Source organism: Aspergillus tubingensis (genome assembly GCF_013340325.1).
Source record: "Aspergillus tubingensis WU-2223L DNA, scaffold_3, whole genome shotgun sequence".
Classification (NCBI taxonomy): Eukaryota; Fungi; Ascomycota; class Eurotiomycetes; order Eurotiales; family Aspergillaceae; genus Aspergillus; species Aspergillus tubingensis.
The window spans coordinates 710,871-732,203 of NW_023336277.1; the positions used below are offsets into that span (position 1 = coordinate 710,871).

The window sequence follows — 21,333 nt, forward strand, 5'->3', positions numbered from 1 at the left end:
CTTGGCGCCTGTCGCTACCGGCCGATCTTCATTCAGCCTGAAGAAGACAACAACAACCTCGCTTTCCTCTTGCGATCAACTCTTCCTTCCCTTTCAGGATCCCAGGCCACCTACTCACGAATCGACGTTGGCAGACGTCACGATTTGTTTTCTCTTTGATGCGCCATCCCTGAAATCCGCTACCTGTTCCCAATATGCTGGTCTCCTTGACAGTCGGCAAGGTAGACGCAGGAGTCGCCGTACTCTTGACCCAGGACAACAGACTGGTGAGTTTAACTCCATACCCACGCACTTACAGCGAGCGATTGACGCACGAGCCTGCTCAATATCCCCTCCAAATAATCCACTCTGTGCTTCGAGTAGCCCTGACATTTAACTAACCCGACCCAGATCGAGTTCCCCTCCGTCCTTCTCCCCAACAACATCACGTCCGGTAGCATCGTCGACATCACCGTCGCGCGCAACCACGCAGCCGAATCCGCCAGTGCCGCCAACTTCCAGTCGCTCCAAAAACGCATCCTCAATACCTATGGCATTAAGACCCCCACACCCCCGGTTCTCCGTCTCCGTAACGCAACTCAAACTTCCCTTGTCCTGGAATGGGACCCTATTGACCTAGCCACCGCATCCCTGAAGTCGCTCTCCCTGTACCGCAATGGCTCAAAAGCCGGGTCCATTCCCCGTCCGCTTGAGACGCGAAGCACCAAGATTAGCGGTCTAGCCATCCACACCGAATACACCTTCCATCTCGTCCTGCGCACCACCGCCGGCACTTACCAGTCGGAGAAGTTGACCTGCCGCACGCACAAGATGACAGATCTCTCCGGTATCACAGTGACGGCGGGCGTCCTTCCCCCACAGCAGAAGGATGCTCTTGCAGCTGCGTTGGATCGCATTGGTGGAAAGCTGATCGACTCGGTCCGCATTGATACCACCCACTTTGTCTGTACCGAGGGGAGGGGTCCGCTCTGGGAGAAGGCCGTTGAGATGAACATCCCCGTGGTTGTTCCGGAATGGGTAGATGCTTGCGAGGCTGAGGGCACTATTGTCAGTGTTCGTGGGTATTACCTGAATGCTGATCCCAAGGCAAGACAGCTGGGCCCGATTCACAGCTCTACCCAGCACCAACGAACGGTTTCCACCGCCACCTCGAACCTGGCACCCCCAGCTGCGCAGGTTCAGACCCCTTCACGGCAGACGGGGCAGGAAGATGAGCAGAACCTTGAGCCCCCGGTTACACCGTTCCCGGGAGCTGAGATGACCGGCCAGCCCATCGCGGAAGAGAAGGAGGTGGGATCGGACGAGAGCACAGAGTCGCCGCCCCCTCCACCTCCGAAGGATGAAGAGAAGGAGGATGAAACTGCCGAGCAGAATGGCGATCATGAGACACCGCCACCTCCGCCAGAGAAGGACGAGAGCGAGAGCGAGGGTGAGGGCAAGGACGAGGAAGAGAAGACCGAAGAGGACACGCAAGAGCCAGAAGAGGAAGAGAAAGAGAAGGACGACTCATCAAATGCCAAAGAGCGCAAATCAAAGGAGGGAGGAGAAGGGGACTTTAATGAAGTCCCTCTGTAATGACGTGCCCCCGGTAGTAGACGACCGCTCCTGCTCCTCCCCCTCTTCCTCTTTTCATTTCTTCATCTACGATTCAAGTTGACTAGCGTCATGAGTGTATATCCGATACATTAGCCCTCTTCCCCCACCCCTACCACGACCCTTCATCACACGAGTTCATTTTATTATATTCCTTTCTTCAACACGGGCGGAAAGATGATGTCACAGGGCCGGTGTATGTTACGTTTCTTTCTTATTTTATTATACTATATTTTATATTGTATCTTCATTATGCCTATGCCTCTACAACATGTATGCTGTCCTTTCCACATTGGCCCTGATCAAGGAAGTTATCATAATAGAATTAAGTAAATATTTGTACAGCAAATTACTAGACAAATAGACAGCACCATGCACAAGTATCATTAATTCCCAATCAATTCTAGCTCTAATATCATCGCATAAAGTCTAGATGCTAGCTAGCTGCATGCAATAAAATAACCCCGAAAAAGAAAATGCCCCGAAATGTAATATATGTACATCGTCGTCGTCCTCTCATTCGCATATAGTACGTTATCCCATCATTCATGGCGTACGTTAACCTCGTAAATAGATGAGGTGAGGTGAGGTAAGTCTATCTGCTATAAAGAAATATTTCCCCCCTTTTCTTTTCTTGTTTTTCTTTTTGGTATGCGTTGAAGCACTTATGAATAGTGTATGCAACTCGGGCAGGATAGATGACTACCCGAATAGCCGAAAAGGTTGATGTGTTTATTTGACGTTGCGGACAATGTCATCGAAAGCTTTCGCGACGTAGGCGACGTTCTTCTGGCTCACTGTTGAGAGGGGAGAGAGGGTTAGTGGGTGTGCGTGTGGGGATTAAGATTGGGGGTGGGGTAGGGGGGGAAAGCTTACGGCCGCTGATGGAAGCTCTGCCGGATTTGATGAGGTAGACGTGGTATTTCTCCTTCAGGGCTTGGACCTGGGTAGGGGTGAGGCCGGTGTAGGAGAACATGCCGTTCTAGAAGGGTTGTCATGGTTAGTATATATGTTTGTGGGACTGGGGAAAGGTGAGGGAGGGATTGGTATGTACCTGTTCAACGATGTGCTTCCAGGTTCCGGGGGTCTCGAGACGGACGAGCTCATCGTACAGAGCAGCGCGCATGGCCTTGATACGGGAGCTCATGACCTTGAGATCATCGTGCCATTGCGTGGTGAGGGCATCGTTGGTCAAGACCTTCTTGACGATGGAGCAACCGCCAGTAGGACCCATGGAGAACTCGCCGCGGATGAAGTGGCAGAGGTTGTTGACGACGAGATCGCGGAGGTCCTGGGAACCCTCTGCGACGACGTAGTGGAAAGCGCCGACACGCTGGCCGTAGAGACCGAAGTTCTTGGAGAAGGACTGCGCAACGCACATCTCCATATGGGGCTTCTCGTTGAGGAAGTAGCGCACGGCCCAGGCGTCCTCGTCGGCGGATCCGGAGGCGAAACCCTGGTAGGCGGAGTCGAAGAAAGGGAAGATCTTCTTGCGCTCACAGATCTCGGCAATGGCCTTCCATTGCTCCTTGGAGGGGTCGAGACCGGTGGGGTTGTGCGCGCAGGCGTGCAGAAGGATCACGTCGCCTTCCTGGGCGTCGGATTCCAGGGTGGACATCATGCCCTCGAAGTCGAAAGAGCGGGTCTCGGGCTTGTAGTAGGGGTAGGTCTTGCGGGGGACGCCGACGAGGTCCCAGATGGTGACGTGGTTGGCCCAGGAGGGGTCGGAGAGCCAGACGGTCTTGGGCTTCATCTTGTGAGCGAGGAAGAGAGCACCCAGGTGGTTGGCGCCAGTGCCGGCGACGGACTGGACGGAGCCAATGCGGGCTTTCAGGGCCTTGTGCTCCTCACACAGGTTCTTGGAGTCGAAGCCGAACATCAGGTCCCGAGCCAGCTCGAGGAACGGGATGTCGCCTTCAATTGCGGTGTATTCGTGGCGGAAGGGGCTGTCTTCGGCGAGCAATTGCTGCTCGGCCTTGCGGACGGAGGGCAATGGCCAGGGCTTGCCATCGTCAGTGCGGTAGACACCGACACCAAGACTGACTTTGTCGGGGAAAGTGTCGTTGGCGTATTCGCGGTTGAGGGCGAAGATCTCGTCCGCCGGTAGCGGAGTCAGGTTGAGGACAGTCATGGTGGTGGTGGTGGGAGTGGAATTGGTAGAGTGTTCAGGTGATTGCAGCCAGTAGTTCAGATCTGAGGGAAAGGATCTGAAGAGGTATATAAGGTGGAGGAGGGGCAATCGGTAAGATTTTCCGATAGAGAAGCGGCGGTGCGAAAAGGTGGAGCAAGGGAGGGAAAGATTTCAAAGAGGGTGGAGGGCGTAATAAGATCTATTAGTCGCGATGCAACACGAGGAGCGGATATTTACTGAGGGAGGGGGAAAAAAAAGGAACGGGTATGCTAAATTCAGTAAGGAGGTGGATCAGTGTGAGCACTGAGCAATGAGTCAGGGCGTGGAATGAAGAATTGAAGCCGCGAGGATTGGCCGATATCGCCCATCGCGACGCCAGCCGTGCGGGTTGGCGTCACAACTAAATACCCGCTGCTGCTTCAATCCCCCGATCCCCAAACTGCCTACGTCGATCGAAGAGATTTGCTTTTGTTTCTTGCCACTGACGATGCGGCAAATGCAATGACGGCAAAGTCTGTCTCGTTGAAAGGTTCCTGAGGAGGCGCAGTGGTGGGTCGAACCAGACATTGGGAATGCGACCCTTCCTGCGTTGTGCCTGGAGCTGTAACTGACGGAGGAAGTTGGATATATTATTGTCTCTCACTTCCTCGTGTCATCCTCCTTCAACTCCGAGGGGCCGGATTTCGTGTCCCTGCCTCACATTGCTTAGCGCACTCGCAGTTCGTAATTGTTGTCTTTGCAGGATCCATGTCAGATGAATTGATACTAGCTTTGTCTATGCGAGTCAGCTGCCGGGTGGGATAGACCGTTAGTCGATTCTACGTAGTCAATGAGACAATGATTAACCACCAATGCTACCCTACTAACCATCTACTAACTACTGATTAGACTATCAATCGCTACTGTCATATTGATTGACGGACAGCGACGGAGCTATAGCAAGTAGACGGCTACACCCGGCTATTGCTCAGAGCGCTGTCGGATCCGAAAGTAACCGAGCGGATATTCCGCGAGAACGATTGAAGCTATCATCAGAAGACCAGGCATCATAGTGGTCATTCCCTGCTGTCCGACACTCAAAGACGAGGATGGCATCAATTGATGCTTGTATTCCACGTGAAATAAGGTTGTACAGATGAGCCACTCCCTGATAACGGATCGAGAGCCGAGCATATGAGGGGTCGTGAGGGGTTAGCTGTCCCTCACTAGAGGACATGGTCAGAGCGACCTCTCCCTGACCCTTAACTTGAACCAACTTCCCTAGTGGATGCAATAGATTAGACTGACACCACCACTATGCCTGCTCTCAATGACGAAAAGACCCTGAGAGAGCTACGACCCCGGGTCCTTCTCCAACCGCTTCATAACAGCATTCCGTCGGAGTTGCTACCTCGGTTCGACCCGGTCTACGTGGAACACTACAACAAATACAATGCTGGGAGGCTACATACCCATGAGGTTCCTATCGAGGAATTCCGCAAGAACCCCGCCAAGTATGCCATCGTCTACGGTCGTGCTCAAGGCCCTGATATTTTCCGCATCACGGAACAGAAATGTCCTGTGGAAGGAGGCGAGATAACCATTCGTATCTTCGAGCCTGCCCCAAAACTGGATGAGCATGGCAAAGCCAAGAAGAGGGCTGCATATGTCAACTTTCATGGGGGAGGCTGGGTGTTTGGCGATCTCTCAGTTGATCATGACTTCTGCAAGACACTCGTCGATGGCCTGGACGGGCAATTAGTCGCGTTTGATGTCGACTACCGTTTAGCTCCTGAGCACAAGTATCCGATCCCCGTCGACGACTGCTGGGCCGCTTTCAATTGGGTCAGCTACTATTCCCTGTCTACATTGACCGGTATGACCAATGCCAACTGACATCCCATGCAGATCCGCTCCCAGAAAGCAGAGGAGTTCAATGTTGACCCGGATCGAATGGCTGTTGGAGGTTGTTCGGCCGGAGGCCACCTGTCGGCCGTGGTCGCTCATCTCTGCCGTAATGCTGGCATTCCGTTGCGTCTGCAGGTGCTGAACGTGCCCGTATGTGATCTACACAGCGGCTACACTCCGGATGGCGACTTCGATCGGGAGAACTGTCCCTATGAATCCTACAGAGAGATGGAGTTCACCGCAGCTCTTCCCGTCGCAAGGATGGCTTATTTCCACCGTCACTTCTTGGGGGTACCCCGACCAGCACGTTCAGAGGAGGTGAGTAGTGCCCGTGTAACTGCTGCAGCCAGAGCTGCACACAACTGCAAAATGCTGATGTGGACTATAGGACTGGAAGATCTCCCCCATGTTTGCGCCTGACTTTTCTGGACTAGCACCTGCGTTGGTCTTCACCGCCGAAATGGACCCTCTGCGGGACGAAGGGGAGGGTTACGCTGCCAAATTGAAAGCTGCCGGTTGTCGAGTGGAGATGATGCGTATGGCAGGAGCTCCCCACACATTTGCCATGTTGGATGGCATCATGGAGAGCGGCCGTATATACATTGAGAAGGTTAGTGAAGCGATGAAACGGGAACTGACAGTTTAAACAATCAATTGGTTCGGTTGAAGGGATATCGGAGATGGAGTGCAGTACTAGTACAGATAGACAAGAAGATGGAGATGCGGAGAGACAGCAGGATCATGGTTTATCCGACGAGAATCCTTACCGTATGATACAATTCAGGCCGGGCAGCGAAGGTGTGGCAGACGGGTAACCGGCGTCCTGATCATTACCGGGCCGGGAGATTTCGGCAGGCGGTATCGGAAACAGTTGGGGTGGATTAAATATGCGCGGCTGCTGCTGCTCTTCTTCTTCCCTTCTTTTCTGCGTGGTTTGTTTGCCGTCCCCCAGGTTTTGGGTAGAATTGGAATATCATTAGATCTGTCCCTTTATTCTGTTTATTTTAGAGAGAAAATGTACGACCAACACCCCGCACATATCCACAACAGGATTTGAATTGTGGTCCCCCCAAAATGGCACCATTGGCCTGTCAGCCACACTGACTAACCGCGTGATGATGAATAGAACCAAAAGCCGGTCGTCATGTTGACATCTGCCCACACTTCCCGAGCCGCGGTGCGCTCGATGGCCTCCTTGACACATGCTGCATCTCGAGCTTCGGCTTCCCCCGCAGTTGCCCGCACTGCCGTGGCTTTCACCCCCGCCTCGTTCAGTTGCCGTCGTCTTCTGAGCTCCAATAGCCGACCTGTTCAACAATTCCCCCGTCTCCAGTCCTTGACTTCTACCTCCAGCAAGAGAGCTTTCGGTACCACCGTCAAGATGGTATGCTCTACCCTTTCTATTGATTCGCATCTATCGTGCGGACGACTTCGCTATGGGGAACTGTTCCCAGTGGGAGACGTGGCTAATCGGTTATTGTTTTAGTCTTCGGCTACCCGCATTGAGACTGATGCCTTCGGTGAGATCGAGGTATGTGCTACACTCATAAACGCGATGCGCATAGACTGGAAATGCTAACGGATCTCTTTTCTAGGTCCCCGCGGACAAGTACTGGGGTGCTCAGACCCAGCGGTAAGATCCCGACCTCAACAATCGCTGCCATACTGCAAACTGGACATGCGACCGGCAGAGGAGTGAGCAGACGCTGACCGGTGCGAGAATAGCTCCCTGGGCAACTTCGACATCAACCAGCCCCAGGACCGCATGCCAGAGCCCGTTGTCAAGGCTTTCGGTATCCTCAAGGGTGCTGCTGCTGAAGTGAACATGAAGTTCGGCCTCGGTAAGCCGCTATCGATCAAGGCAGCACAGCTTCGGCGAAGTTAACACTTGGAAAATAGACCCCAAGATCGGTGAGGCCATCAAGCAGGCTGCCGCTGAGGTTGCGGAGGGCAAGCTGATGGACCACTTCCCTCTCGTCGTCTGGCAGACCGGTTCCGGTACCCAGTCCAACATGAACTCCAACGAGGTCATCTCCAACCGCGCCATTGAGATCCTGGGCGGCGAGAAGGGCTCCAAGAAGCCCGTCCACCCCAACGACCACGTCAACATGTCCGCCTCCTCCAACGACTCCTTCCCCACCGCCATGCACATTGCTGCCGTTCTGGAGCTGGAGAACACCCTCCTGCCTTCCCTGAGGAGCCTGCGCAATGCTCTCCAGGTCAAGGTTGAGAAGTTCGACAAGATCATCAAGATCGGTCGTACTCACCTGCAGGACGCCACCCCTCTCACCCTCGGCCAGGAGTTCTCCGGCTACGTCGCTCAGCTCGACCGCAACATTGAGCGTGTCGAGACCAGCATCCCCCATCTCCGCTACTTGGCTCAGGGTGGTACCGCCGTCGGTACCGGTCTGAACACCTTCAAGGGCTTCGACGAGGCTATTGCTGCTGAGGTCACCAAGTTGACCGGCACTGAGTTCAAGACCGCCCCCAACAAGTTCGAGGTTCTGGCCGCCCACGACTCGATTGTCGAGGCTTCCGGTGCTCTGAACACCCTGGCCTGCTCTCTGTTCAAGATTGCCCAGGATATCCGTTACCTTGGATCCGGTCCCCGCTGCGGTCTTGGTGAACTCGTCCTCCCCGAGAACGAGCCCGGTTCTTCCATCATGCCCGGCAAGGTCAACCCTACTCAGTGCGAGTCCCTTACCATGGTCTGCTCCCAGGTCATGGGTAACCACGTCGCTGCCACCGTCGGTGGCATGAACGGTCAGTTCGAGCTGAACGTGTTCAAGCCTCTCATGATCCGCAACCTGCTGCACAGCGTGCGCATCCTTGCCGATGGCATGACCAGCTTCGAGAAGAACCTGGTTCACGGTCTGGAGGCCAACGAGCCCCGCATCAACTCTCTCCTCCACGAGAGGTATGTATTTCCTTCCAAAATCAGATTCGTGTAAAGAAGACAGCTAACGGTGGTGTAGTCTGATGCTGGTCACCTGCCTCAACCCCGTCATTGGCTACGACATGGCCTCCAAGGTCGCCAAGAACGCCCACAAGAAGGGCCTTACTCTGAAGCAGAGTGCTATGGAGCTGAAGGCTCTGAGCGAGGAGGACTTTGACAAGCACGTCCGCCCCGAGCTGATGCTGAGCCCCAAGGAGAAGAAATAGATGTATAGCAGGAGAGATGTTTTGGCTTAGCTTGGAGGAGTCATCTAGCGAAGACTAGCTTTTGCCTAGGAGATATTTGTATACTCAGGAATACTACTGTACTATTCTCATGTTCAACTTGTTACTTGGAAAATCCTCTTCGCTGTACGGAGTATAGATATTTTTTAATCGGGCTGATGACGGGGCTGACCCCGGGGTGTGCTATTTTTGGACCACCAAAGCGGTCCCGCCGATCGAATAGTTCAAGATGCACGGATAGCAACGACTGGCGGTGGATTGCTGAGAACCGGTCAAGTGGTGTTTAAATTAGGAACACTAACGATGTAGTAAAGTTGCTGCGCCATCAGGGTTTTGAAGGTAGATCAGCTTGGCCAATACAATCGGAAAGAACCGTAAGTAGTAAGTAGTCAGGGGCGGATTTCCAAAGTGTTTGGTGTTTCAGGCAAACCGTGGGCCCTTTCTTACTGCTTGTTTATTACCTCCGCCTGGCCCTTTCTTTTCCATGACCGAACTGACCGACTGACTCGACTGACCTGTCCTTTTTTTTTTCTTCTCTCTCATCCCTTTCCCCTTTCAAATACTCACCTTCGTTGGAAACCATCCGTCTCTCGTTCAGACACACTCGCTGAAGAAATCCTTCATTCCAGCGTTTCAACAATCCACCTCCGTTTTCACCACTCACTCAATTGAACCCCGCCACTACCCAGGGGCCCTCCCTTAACCAAACCACCAAACAAACAAACCTCTTCGCCCTCAAAAACCTCTTCTTTCTTTCTAATAAAAAAGTCCAAGACGGACGAATAACCCAACCACCGCCAAAATGACCAACACCTCCACCCTCACCCAACCCCCCGCCGAATCCTCCAAGGACGACGCCCCCCTCTTCCCCACGACCCTCATCTCCCCCTCCGTGGCCGCCGAACTGCCCGAAGGCTACAAGATCCGCCCCGTCCGTCGCTCCGACTACAACCGCGGCTACTTGGATGTGCTGCGCGTGCTGACGACCGTGGGCACCATCACCGAGGAGCAGTGGAACAAGCGCTACGACTGGATCTCGTCGCGCAATGATGAATACTACCTGCTTGTTATCTGTGATGGAGAGGACCGGATCGTGGGCACGGGCAGCTTGATTGTTGAGCGCAAGTTCATTCACGAGTTGGGTCTTGTTGGCCATATTGAGGATATTGCCGTCGATAAGAGTCAGCAGGGTAAGAAGCTGGGGTTGAGGATTATTCAGGCGTTGGATTATGTTGCTGCGCAGGTGGGGTGCTATAAGGTATGTTCTTCTCTTTTTTTTGAAGTCTATTCTGAGGCGTGGTATTGATGCTAATGGTGTGTGTGTCTGTGCAGAGTATTCTCGATTGCTCCGAGGCGAATGAGGGATTCTATCTCAAGTGTGGGTTTAAGCGTGCTGGATTGGAGATGGCTCATTATTATTAGGTGCTGGTAATGCATAATTGAAGATATCTCCGGACTGTTGTTTCGGGGTTGTTGATTGTCATCATGTTCGGGCGTTGTTGTTGTTGTATACTACATATAGATAGATGTCTAGATACGGGTTAGGTCGGGACTTATTGTTCGATGGGTTTCATGGTTGTTGATTTATATTATGCATTATATATTTGCAGGATGACTGCAGGTATTCAGTCAGTTATTGTCTGGCATTCATTCAGCCTTCATCGTTAGAGAGATCTAGTACTATCTCTATAGAAGTAGTAGTATGAACCCTTAGTCCCTATGGTAGCGAGAAATAACTACATATTGAAAGCTCAGTGAACATGAGAGTATAGATACATTAGGACATTAATAGCGAGGTACTCAAAATGAGTAAACAAACTCATATGCAATTGATAGGTTGTCATGGTACCGTTCTCACTCACATAAGAATAACATATGCCATATATACAACTTTATCCCTTGCTGCCTTTTTGTGCCTAAGGCATTAATAGCATGAGGACTTGAAGAATGGTACCGGAAACGGTTAGTCTAGGTCTGAGCCCTATGGATTTACATATAGGTAGTATGGTGATTCACGTGATAAGGCCCCGGGGTATCCGATCTGAAGGATTGGGCCAGGGCCAGGGCCAGAGCGATGAGATCATGTATGTTGCGCATGGACCTTCCTTACAGAGTATGCTTCTACTAGTACGCATAGGAAAGACTGAAAGTATTCATATCACATCCATTTCCATATTCCTTTCCTGGGTAAAGTACTAAGTTTGAAGACATACCACTTGGGGGAGAGAGAAGAAAACGGCGTAATAAACGAATAAGAAACTGGTTCAAATCCGAAGAGGAAGGAGCAAAAAAGGACAGTAAGTAGTATCTGATCCCCCTTACCCAACGCTCATACGCCGCAAGGGAAAACAAAACAAGGAAATTCGTTTGATGATGTTTTTGGAGAATAGAAATCTTTGATGAGGCAAAAAGAAAAAATGCTTCCTCGTTGGGGGGTTTCTATTTTTTTGAATTAGAATAACCTCCCAAATTCCCTATGTCCATAACATATTCCCACCCCCATAAGTGTTGTCATTTCTTATTCCTTTTACTTTCATCCCAGTCCCAACAGCCAGTACCGCCTCTAATCCGTTTTAACGCGACTTGGCAGCGACCTTGGGGGCAGAGCCCTTAGCACCCTGCTTGCTCTGGATGCGCTGAGCGGGCTTGGCGCCGGAGGCAGCGGCCTTGGCCTTCTCAGCACGCTTGCGGCTCTCGTTGGCGGCCTTCTTCTCCTTGGCGTCCTTGATGGCCTGCTGGCGAGCGGCGGCACGGGCCTCGGGGCGCTGAGCGCGGCGCTCCTTGATCACGTCGAGGGAGGCACCAACGATGGCACGCTGGCTCTTGACGGCACGGCGAGTGCGCTTCTTGGCAACTTCCTGTAGGTTTGGAAAAAAGGGTCCCAGTCAGCATGTGGTCTCCTTTTATGGAACCTTATACATATATCCCCCTTTCTTCCTTCGATGTTGTTGCGATAGTCTCCACTGCCACCACCGGGTTGTAGTTCATCCCATCCGGTATATCATCGAAGATAGATTCAACCGTCATATCCAATCACATATTGATGTATGTTCGCGTCGTAGTTCGATGACATATGCATCACTCCAGTAGGTCCTCCTCTTTCCAACCCATGCAACAAAACAACGAAACAACAAACTCAACGAATCCAAAGGGATAAATGGCGGGTACTGACTTCAGAGATGCCCTTCTTGTGCTGGCGACGGTAGAGGACAGTCCAGGCGATGCGGCGGGGGTTCTTGCGCTGGAGGAAGAGGGACTCGGACTTTCCATTCTGGAAGCGGAAGATCTTGCTGTCGCCACGGACGTACAGCTTACCCTATAATTTTTCAAAAATCAACCGTCAACTTGATATATCCTTATTTTTTTGTATGTATTGGTGAAGGGTCTGGTGTAATGGTAGGTTTTCGTGGCGAATTTCGAGGCCGGTCGTTTATGAAAGTTGCTGGCGGGAAAGGGACATCAAAACGCACCTTTCCAGGGTAGATCTTCTGACCGCTGAAAGAATCGTCGTAGGTACGCATCTTGAACGTCTGAGATGCGCAGCCGGTCGAGACGAGATGTTGTCGGTTGGCGTTGGGTGGTTGAGTCGAAGCGGTCTCTGCGGCGAGCTGTTCGTGAGACTGACACAATTGTGGTGCGGTGCGGAGCCTCGCTAAGCGGTGCCACGTGACCGCCCCTGCCCTTGGCTGGTTGGCTGCCGCCTCGACTTCTCCAGATCTTGGGGATCGGGATGTATGTGCTTGATGACTTGGATTTAAGGTTGTATTACTTAGGACTTTGACGGTTTAATAATTTAATTTGAAAAGTTAACTGGAATTATGGTCGCATATCTGCATTGATGACTTTCATAATACATACATTGGCCTCAATGCTCGCTATTCTCTCCCTCCGGATAATGACCTAATATCATCAGAACTGCCATCTTCTGCCGAAGACTCCTCCATACCACCCTTCAACGGCTAATAGATCTGGAGCTTCCTTTGGAACTTTATCTCTGACTGCTGTACGATGAATTTTCATCGGCATATTATCGTAACTTCGTCATGATATTGTCGTGCTTCATAACGTGGCGCCCCGCTGACTACTCGTGCCAGTCGCATACGGCCCAGGGATCTGCCTTGCACTCCTAACAGCATCGGTGTTAATACGGACTCATGCACTACTTGAAAAGAAACGAGTAATATCCGCTGCTCACCTTGCACTGGATGTCTCGGCAACTCTTGTCCGGGCATATTCCGCAACAGGACGGGCAGACATGCTTTCCGCAACCTGGCGTTGAACACAAGGAGAACGTGCTCGCGTCCTTGATGTAGGCTCCCACAGATTCCATGAGGCCCATTAGCCGTCTGCGGTCTCGTGCCACTAGAGGATCTGATCCCTCATCCGCGACTGCGCGCCTCAGTTCCTCGTACACGCAACAGGCGGAACCGCAAAGAGGGCATTCCCCGTAGCATTTGGTGCACCATGGGTTTCTATAATTCCAAATTCTAGTGTCACCACTTCTCTTGCGTTTCCAATCTTCTTTGGGGTCGCGCGTTTGCTTAGGACAAGCTGTGGTCTGGCGAATGTAATCGACCTGTCATCCTGTTAGCAGGCATAGGCTAATAGTTCTGGGCTTTCGGTAAAAAGTTACCAGGTCGTCCATCGAGCTCGCGCGCCCAATTGGAGAGCTATCGTGGTAGTCCGTGCCTGCTCCTTCCTCGTCCTTGTCCATGTCCTTGTCACTATCCCTATCCACGAGGTTTGCTCGGCGGAAAACAATGACTTTCTTGTCTTGCTTGGCAGTCTGTCTTTCCTGGGGCCAGACGTACTCAAGGATGGACTTAAGTGGACGGAGCCAGGAAGCCATTGCTTAGTCCCTCTTCTTAAGCTCTGGATCAGCTGTCACTATGGTACCAAATATACCCAAAGTGAAAATACTCACCTGGAGAAGATTTGTAGCACTTTACTACCTTTCCTGGAGAGGCTGCGAACTGGACCTTCTTCCCTGTCTTCGCGCCTTTATTCTTCTTCAGAATGCCTGCGAGGTTGCGAGCTGCAGCAGTTGTATTGTTGATCTCTTGAGAACCAGCACTGGTTGAAGGGGATTGTTGTGTGTTGGGCTTCGCACCAGCTCCAAACACTGAGTGCAGAGTCTGGGGAGAAGAGTCTAGGGACATTGCATTGGGGTCTTCCTTTAAATCCTGCTCTGTTGCCGTCATATTCACAGGATTTGTAAACAAAGCTGGAAAGAAAAGCGGGTCATCGTGATGGTCTGTGATGTGAAATGCTCTGGCGAGCTGGCTGGTGATGTCGTCGGTCAGTTGAGTGAGGTTAGAAACCGGGTCCTCGCTTTCTGCTCGAAAGGAGTGAGGCTGGTCTCTAGAATGGTGGGTGTCAGATATATCAAAATAACTAGCATGGCTTCTTTTCCTCCAATTCTGCTGGTGATATACAATCAGAAGAGAAAACATACGTTGCTTCTCCAGAGGTGTCCATATTGTCCTCGTTGTTCATTGTGCTGTTGTTGATGGTCAATGTGAGTGGCTTGCTTGAAGTGCTTGGTTGAATAACTATCTTTTACCGCTTGATGGTAGAATAAGGCAGGCAGTCAGAAAATCGGTATCTTCCTGGTCCTGAAAATAACTGCACGAAGGAGCGTAAGGGAGCGTAAGGAAGCAAAACCAAGCTATGCAATACGTGTTAGTATGAGTTAATCTTCGAGATCATTCACTCTGGTACCGTAATGAATATGGTGAATATCCTAGCTGATTTTCTCTAGGACCATACTATTCACATCTAGATGCCTTCAAGGTCAGGAAGATAGAGATATTTCCAGCAATATCATGTTACTGGGTAGGCTACGGTATCTAAATCGATAGTCATGGATCATTGTGTACTACAAGCCAGGTGCATAGTAAACCACCAGGACAGTTGAGCCAGTAGAACTAAACCAAAGTCGACGATCTGCTACAGGTATATTGCAATTCTATGGAATGAATCTCTAAGATCGAAATCGAAAAACAGATCGCAGCCGGATGAAACAAAGCAAATGCCTATACCACACATCTGGAATGAGCCACAGCTCTATCACCATACATGAGCACTTGCGGGGAAACGAACCAGAGTTGATGGTTATGGATGCCTTCTCATTGTATGAAAGGAAAGGTCCCGGAGAATCGAGGCCTATCCTAAAAAATGCCAGGAAGGCAGAATGTCGCAGTACTTTTGCTCATGGTCACATCACAACATTGCTGCTCCTACAGTTTGTTTAGCGGGTGGAGCCCTTTCCGCCTTTCTTATCTAAGTCATCGCGTGGGTTCTAGTCCACTCCTTGGCAGTCTGTATCGCTGCTGGCTCGTCCTCCTTCCAGCGCTGAGCAACATCATTGGCAAGCGGGTCATCAGGATTGGGGGCTCCCAGCAAAGCCTGGATGGAGAGAAGAATCGTGCGAATTTGCAAAGCGGGAGACCAGTTATCTAGCCGCACGTTAGCCTAAGTTCTTGTATCCTCCTTCCAACGTTGAGGTGTAATATTGCATACTCTTCAAGACGTCCAAGCAAATCCGCCCCAGGCGGTCAATGTTGGGATGGTAGATCTTGGTCAAAAAGCGAATCTTGGGCGGAGTCATCGGGTAGTCCTCTGGCAAGAACAGCTCGAGGCGGAAAATGCCACCTTGAAAGAAGTCAACAGCCATACAAACAGCCTATGTATGCTTCTCTATTTACCTTCGTATGGAGACTGTGCTGGTCCGTGAATGGAGACATCGAAGTAACGCAGGTTATCTTCGTGAGGTACGGCGTTGATGCCAGGAACTCTGCAGTCGTGCGTCAACAATCTGTACTGTGATAGGATTCTTTCGTTAACCGGATAACTCACGGCTCTGCCATGAGACGCTCGGTCTCCTTGATGATTCGCTTAGGCAACGCCATTTCGAGTCTGTGAAATAGGAACGTTCAATGTTCTGTTCAACCCCGCGATTTCACGGTTATGATCAAGGTGGGGCTTACGGCTCTCCTGCAGATTTCTAGCAGTCGGAAAGCAGCGGATACCTCTCCCACGTAGCTTTGGAGCAGGCGGAACTTGACAGCAGCCTCTAGCGATGATCGCGGGAAGTGAAAGCAACAGCCACCTGGGATGTTCCTATGGCTGGAGTTCGATTCGATATGGAACGACGTAACCGACAGAGGGGCTGCGCAGGTCGCATACACCGCCTACCGTAATGGGCACTGGAGGCTGGAGGAACCAAGTGTGCAGAATCGGAGACTGCGGCCGGGAAGCAACTCGCCAACCCCGGACTTTGCGGAGTCCACAGCTGCTGTCTGAGGCCCTTGGTTCGGATATCTACAATTCCCCAGGCAAGATTCCAATTGATGTAGTGATCTCTTCTCCCTGCTCATCTTATTAACCACTGTTTCAACAGCGCACCATCATTGGCCTATCGAAGATACGGTACATGCGCCTCTGGAATTCCAAGTTCGACCGCCCCCCGTAACGACCTCCACAATGCGCACAGCCAATTCCACAGACCCGTTCCTCCTACGCAATTGATGAAAAGCCCATGACAAACGCGGTCGATATGATAGCGCCGTGTATGACCGCAAACGATCTTTCCACCAATGTGCTTCCTGATATTCTGAGTCCGTTTGAACGTTTCTCCAAGGCGTGGATAGCAGCCAAGAGGTAGCACAGAAACCAAGGAGCCTTTCACGCCCGGAGCCAGCGACGCCAACATGGTGGACCAAAGCGAGCCCAGGCCCCTCACGTCGGCCTTCGAGAGTCCAACTTTCGGGGAGGATAGCTCATTTCATGTGGAGCAGCCTGTTGGGTCTATGTCGATCTCGCCCTGTGGACGGGATGTGGTTCTAGCCTCCAAGGAAGGTCTTCACATCATCGATCTCGATTCGCCATATTCGCCGCCAAGGTATCTTCCGCACCACACACCATGGGAGGTTGCAGACGTTCAATGGTCCCCGTTCGCTGCCCGAGACTATTGGGTCGTTAGCACATCAAACCAGAAGGCGTTGGTATGGAACCTGGGCATGAAATCCTCGCCAAGCTCGATTGAGCACGTTCTGCACGCCCACTCTCGAGCCATAACAGACATCAACTTCTCCGCACACCATGCAGATATGCTCGCGACGTGTGCCGTTGATAGCTTCGTCCACTGCTGGGATCTGCGGACACCCTCCCGTCCCGCTATTTCATTCTCTGACTGGCTTGCTGGAGCAACACAGGTTAAATGGAACCGACAGGACCCCAACGTTATTGCCAGTTCTCACGACAAGTTCTTGCGGATATGGGACAAGCGGATGGGCGCGTATCCGATCAAGTCTATTGAGGCACACAACACGAAGATTTATGGGCTGGACTGGAACAGGGTACGGCCAGGGGCTCTTGTAACGTGCTCTCTCGACAAGACGATCAAATTCTGGGACTACACAGTGGACACAGAGGTACCGGAGAAGGTGATCAAGACGCCGTTTCCAGTATGGCGAGCAAGGAATACTCCTTTTGGATGGGGTGTCTTGGCCATGCCACAAAGAGGAAACAGTGATCTCCACTTATATAGCCGGAGAGCTGGGGAGGGTTCTACTTCGAATGATGAGCTTCCTCTGGTACACAGCTTCCTAGGACACAAAGGCCAGGTGAAAGAGTTTCTGTGGAGAGCACGCGGGGAGATAGAGGATGGTATTGATAATAGAGAGTTCCAGCTGGTGTCTTGGGGCACGGATCGTGAACTACGCTTACACAGGGTCGATCCGGATATTATGCAAAGGGTTGGCTTTGAGAAAGGGAAGACTTATGTTTCCAATATGCAGCTCACGCGCAAGGGCGCACTGTATAGGTCATATCGGGATACGCCTATCGATGAAGAGGAAGAAGATATGGACTCGCTGTCGCCCACCACTCGACAGAGCTCCACACCTCAGACGTCTCGTAACCCCGGCATGAATACAATCTCGGTCCCATACGCTCGCGCATGGACGCAGAGCGGGGCCAACGCCGATTCTAGGATCGGTATGCAGGGTCGGACAAACGTTCGCACGGATACTAATCCTATTTCATGGATGCGTGGCGTGAAAATATCCGGATGGGATATCGAGACCCTGGGCGATGAGATTACCCATGTCGGAGAAAAGTTCACCAAGGTTGCTTTTGAATCGGTCGATGTCAGACAACGAAAGGCAACTATATCCCTTCACGGACCATGGGGTGCTGATGGTGACTCTATCTTCATGAAAGTCGATATTAAATTCCCCGTTGATTACCCTCGAGATGCCATGCCAACATTCAGTGTGCAGAAGACTGCCGCTGTCACCGACCAACTTGCCGACAAGTTGATAGCTGAACTTCGCACGATTGCAGAGACCTTCCTTGCTCACAAACGAGGATGTCTTGAGGGGGTCGTTCGCTACCTCTTGGGCGAGAGTACCTTGGAAGAAAGCATAGCATGGATTCTTGGGGAAACGGCAGAAACCGTAAAGTCTCCCATCAACGGCCAACTAGGGGGTGAGGAGTCCAGTGATGAAGATGAGGTCGGCTTGTCCCAAAGCCAAGATCTAGGCATGAGTTCTGAACTGCTTCGACCGGTCAATGCCAATGTCATGGTCCCGGTAGCCAAGGGATGCGGTGCACTATGGGCCAACGACGGTCGCTTGGTGTGCTTCTTCCCATCTAGGAAAGACAAGTCCAATTGGCTTGAAAACCTAGGGTTTAAGGAAATGACCAGGTTATCCAGAGCGGACAAAGTCTTCGAAGGCTTTGGTCGTCTGCAGACCAATTCACCTGGGCCTCGGACGTCGGTCACAATGGCCAGCACTGACGATGGCGCTTCTGAATATTCCGACGATTCGGACGCCGAATCGTCAAGCTCTTCCGGGTCTTCGGGTATCTTGTCAGGGCTCCAGCACCGGTTTCCAACGCCCCAGACATGGCGGAGTGGTGGCAGTCTGGGACTCTATCGTCCGCGCTCTACAGATAACTCCCAAAGGTCGACCGTTGGTGCGATGACATCGAAATCATCTGAAGGCTCGCAAAATGTCATCTCAATCCACGACTTCAGTGATCTGCTACCAGCCAAGCGGGAACTGGCTAGCAAATATCGTATCTGCGGCAAAGTCACGGACGTTTGTGCGCATAATTCAGCTGTAGCTCTCGACCACGGTTATTACGAGCTGGCTCGGATTTGGGGACTTGTCAGGCTTATCTTGCACAACTGCAAGAGCTCCATGTTTTCGTCCGGTTTTGACACCCTGGATAGACCGTACATTCAGAGGAAGGATAGCGCCGTGGATCTGAGTAACGACATGGGAAGCCAGGACCAACGTCACAAGGGCTTTCTGAATTCTGTCATTCAATGGGGCGACCATCCATTCGGCGGTCAGTGGCTGCTCCCTGCTCTCTTCGAACATTTTGAACAAATCGGCGACGTGCAAATGATCGCGATGCTATCTTGTGTTTTGCACGAGGCCAACATTGACGAGGCGTCCAAAGAACACGCTCATGTCAGTCGGGCCGTTTCCAGGCGGATGGAGGAGCATGCATTTTCATTTGATTTGTATTCCCCCAACTCCGTTACGCAGAGCAAACCGCAGACGGCCGTGCCGCTTGCTTCAACACCGAAGGACAGCCACGCAACGCCCATTACCCATAGTTCTGGGCGTTCTTCATCTGAGATCTGGCGTCCCGATTCCACGCCGCCATATTCCACAGGAACAACCCCTCCTCTAGCCACTCGAGCCGGTCCCCTAGCAGCAGACCGAAAGACATGGACCCAGAACATAGCAATCGCTGCTTCGCCTGACCAGCAATCACAACCACGCAGCGGCTCCGGCATCGGTTCTGTTCTAGCCTCGTCTCTTTCCCGTTCTCTTACATTTGGTCCTTCGTCAGCATCTCCTCCAGCAACCGCCTTGTCACGGAAGGTTTTCAATCCCAACGGCAGCCCCAACACAGTCGGAGGGCCAGGGGTATGGGTGACGAGTGCCTTTACTGCGAAACCAGTCTCAGCCATTCCCGACTATCTAACTACCTCCACCGCGCTCACGTCACAAACCCACTCTGACACGGAGAGCGAGCGACCTACTCCCGCCAAACCGTCGACAAAGGTTCGCGCAGTCCTAAAGAACCAAGCTGCTTTCGAGGGCAACGGACAATCGCAGAGTACTTTCCTCGACCCCAAGAAAGAATGGCTATACCGATCGTACCGCGCAGCATACGCTCATCTGCTCTCTATATGGGGACTACCCGTGCAACGTAGCGAAGTGCTGAAGATCGGCGGGACCCCCAATCCCACCAAAGAGCCAACACACCGTCGCCACAGAAGCCACCACGATTCATTCTCCCTCCCCAGCTCCAAGCGCCGCAGCTCAACAGCCGCGCCTACCGATACCGACAACCAAGGTCTCGAGATCCAACGCCACTGCATCAGCTGCGGCCAAGCCCTACAGCACTCCATCTTCGCAACCAAAGCACTCACCGAAGCAATCCCCAAGAGCCACATAAAGGGCATAACACCCCCTCCCCTCACCTGCCCCCACTGCAAACCAAAACAGCCTCTCCCTCTCCGACTCCCCTGCGTCATCTGCAGCGAAGTCGTCGAAGGCATGCTCATCCCCTGTCTCGGCTGCGGTCACGTCAGCTGCTTCGACTGCCATCGAGGCTGGTTCTCCATGGCACCGGACACCGACCAGGAAGAATACCACTTCTGCCCTACCGGCTGTGGCTGCAAATGCGCTGATTACATCGACCCAGACATCCCCACGAACCCGTGGAAACTTAACCCGACCTCCCCGAGCACCCACGGCAGCGACACCTCCCTCCACCGACACCGCGCCAAGCCCTCCGATGGATCCGGATCCTCGAAACACGGCAGTGAAATCGTGGCTAGTGTCGGCCAGCACGAAGAGGATCTGGAGAACTGGCAGGCTGCGTCGCCGTTTGCGTCTCTTGCTCGGGGTCTTGGTGGTGGTTTGAGTCGAGGACTACGGGTTAAGGATGAGAGGAGGAAGTCGAAGCCGACTTCGGCGCCGTTTGTTCCGAAGAGGTCGTCGATGAATCAGGTTGAGAGTAGATGAGCTTTACTTCAGGTCTTTGCTGTTGCTTGCTTGCTGTCTGTCTGTGATTATTCTTGGCCTTCATATTATGATGCTTCATGTATACCAATACCCATTGATTTTGTTGTTTGTTCAGCGAGGTGTGTTTTATTTACCATATGAAAAGCGAGTGTGTTTGATATTATTACCATTATGATAGAAGGTGTGATTACTAGTAGATGTCGAGGTCATGAGCCTAGTATTAAATAGCATTACGTCGATTGATACAATGCCCAACCATTACGGACAGATAGGTCATGGACTATGTATCTCTGCATTACAACCCCCCAACTAATTTCATGACCAGTCATCTAAATGGCATAGTAACACTATCTTCCACAGACCCAACAAGAACCATGGAAGTTACGGCCTCCTTTAAAACCCTCTCATCTTTATATCCCCAGAAATGGAGAAAAGTATAATCATTGCTTTCATTGTAAGAAAAGCCGACTAACCTCTTCCTTT

General features: G+C 51.9%; 8 protein-coding genes across 8 annotated transcripts; 5 read left to right on the plus strand and 3 right to left on the minus strand.

Annotated features, from left to right (window-relative positions):
- Nucleotides 1-194: 194 nt before the first annotated feature.
- On the plus strand, nt 195-1,575 carry AtWU_01444 (putative chitin biosynthesis protein (Chs5); the record flags this gene model as incomplete). Its single annotated transcript, XM_035496558.1, has 2 exons — nt 195-266; nt 391-1,575. 2 exons carry the CDS (start codon nt 195-197, stop codon nt 1,573-1,575), a joined length of 1,257 nt encoding a protein of 418 aa, XP_035352451.1.
- A 750-nt stretch (nt 1,576-2,325) lies between these two features.
- Nucleotides 2,326-3,724, minus strand: AtWU_01445 (putative aspartate transaminase; the record flags this gene model as incomplete). Its single annotated transcript, XM_035496559.1, has 3 exons — nt 2,326-2,390; nt 2,470-2,575; nt 2,648-3,724. 3 exons carry the CDS (start codon nt 3,722-3,724, stop codon nt 2,326-2,328), a joined length of 1,248 nt encoding a protein of 415 aa, XP_035352452.1.
- A 1,296-nt stretch (nt 3,725-5,020) lies between these two features.
- On the plus strand, nt 5,021-6,257 carry AtWU_01446 (alpha/beta hydrolase; the record flags this gene model as incomplete). Its single annotated transcript, XM_035496560.1, has 3 exons — nt 5,021-5,548; nt 5,612-5,929; nt 6,000-6,257. 3 exons carry the CDS (start codon nt 5,021-5,023, stop codon nt 6,255-6,257), a joined length of 1,104 nt encoding a protein of 367 aa, XP_035352453.1.
- A 498-nt stretch (nt 6,258-6,755) lies between these two features.
- On the plus strand, nt 6,756-8,773 carry AtWU_01447 (class II fumarate hydratase; the record flags this gene model as incomplete). The annotated part of the gene is made up of 6 exons (XM_035496561.1): nt 6,756-6,995; nt 7,098-7,142; nt 7,207-7,244; nt 7,337-7,452; nt 7,511-8,528; nt 8,587-8,773. The coding sequence occupies 6 exons, from the start codon at nt 6,756-6,758 to the stop codon at nt 8,771-8,773; spliced, it is 1,644 nt and encodes a 547-aa protein (XP_035352454.1).
- An 820-nt stretch (nt 8,774-9,593) lies between these two features.
- On the plus strand, nt 9,594-10,213 carry gup1 (glucosamine 6-phosphate N-acetyltransferase; the record flags this gene model as incomplete). Its single annotated transcript, XM_035496562.1, has 2 exons — nt 9,594-10,049; nt 10,124-10,213. The coding sequence occupies 2 exons, from the start codon at nt 9,594-9,596 to the stop codon at nt 10,211-10,213; spliced, it is 546 nt and encodes a 181-aa protein (XP_035352455.1).
- A 1,151-nt stretch (nt 10,214-11,364) lies between these two features.
- On the minus strand, nt 11,365-14,287 carry AtWU_01449 (60S ribosomal eL24 domain-containing protein; the record flags this gene model as incomplete). Its single annotated transcript, XM_035496563.1, has 8 exons — nt 11,365-11,649; nt 11,964-12,107; nt 12,262-12,508; nt 12,987-13,060; nt 13,113-13,367; nt 13,425-13,642; nt 13,716-14,152; nt 14,247-14,287. The coding sequence occupies 8 exons, from the start codon at nt 14,285-14,287 to the stop codon at nt 11,365-11,367; spliced, it is 1,701 nt and encodes a 566-aa protein (XP_035352456.1).
- A 786-nt stretch (nt 14,288-15,073) lies between these two features.
- Nucleotides 15,074-16,201, minus strand: AtWU_01450 (E2 ubiquitin-conjugating protein UBC13; the record flags this gene model as incomplete). The annotated part of the gene is made up of 6 exons (XM_035496564.1): nt 15,074-15,249; nt 15,314-15,445; nt 15,499-15,587; nt 15,650-15,709; nt 15,781-15,797; nt 16,199-16,201. 6 exons carry the CDS (start codon nt 16,199-16,201, stop codon nt 15,074-15,076), a joined length of 477 nt encoding a protein of 158 aa, XP_035352457.1.
- A 302-nt stretch (nt 16,202-16,503) lies between these two features.
- AtWU_01451 (Mtc5p) lies at nt 16,504-20,850 on the plus strand (the record flags this gene model as incomplete). Its single annotated transcript, XM_035496565.1, has 1 exon — nt 16,504-20,850. The coding sequence occupies one exon, from the start codon at nt 16,504-16,506 to the stop codon at nt 20,848-20,850; it is 4,347 nt and encodes a 1,448-aa protein (XP_035352458.1).
- Nucleotides 20,851-21,333: the final 483 nt, after the last annotated feature.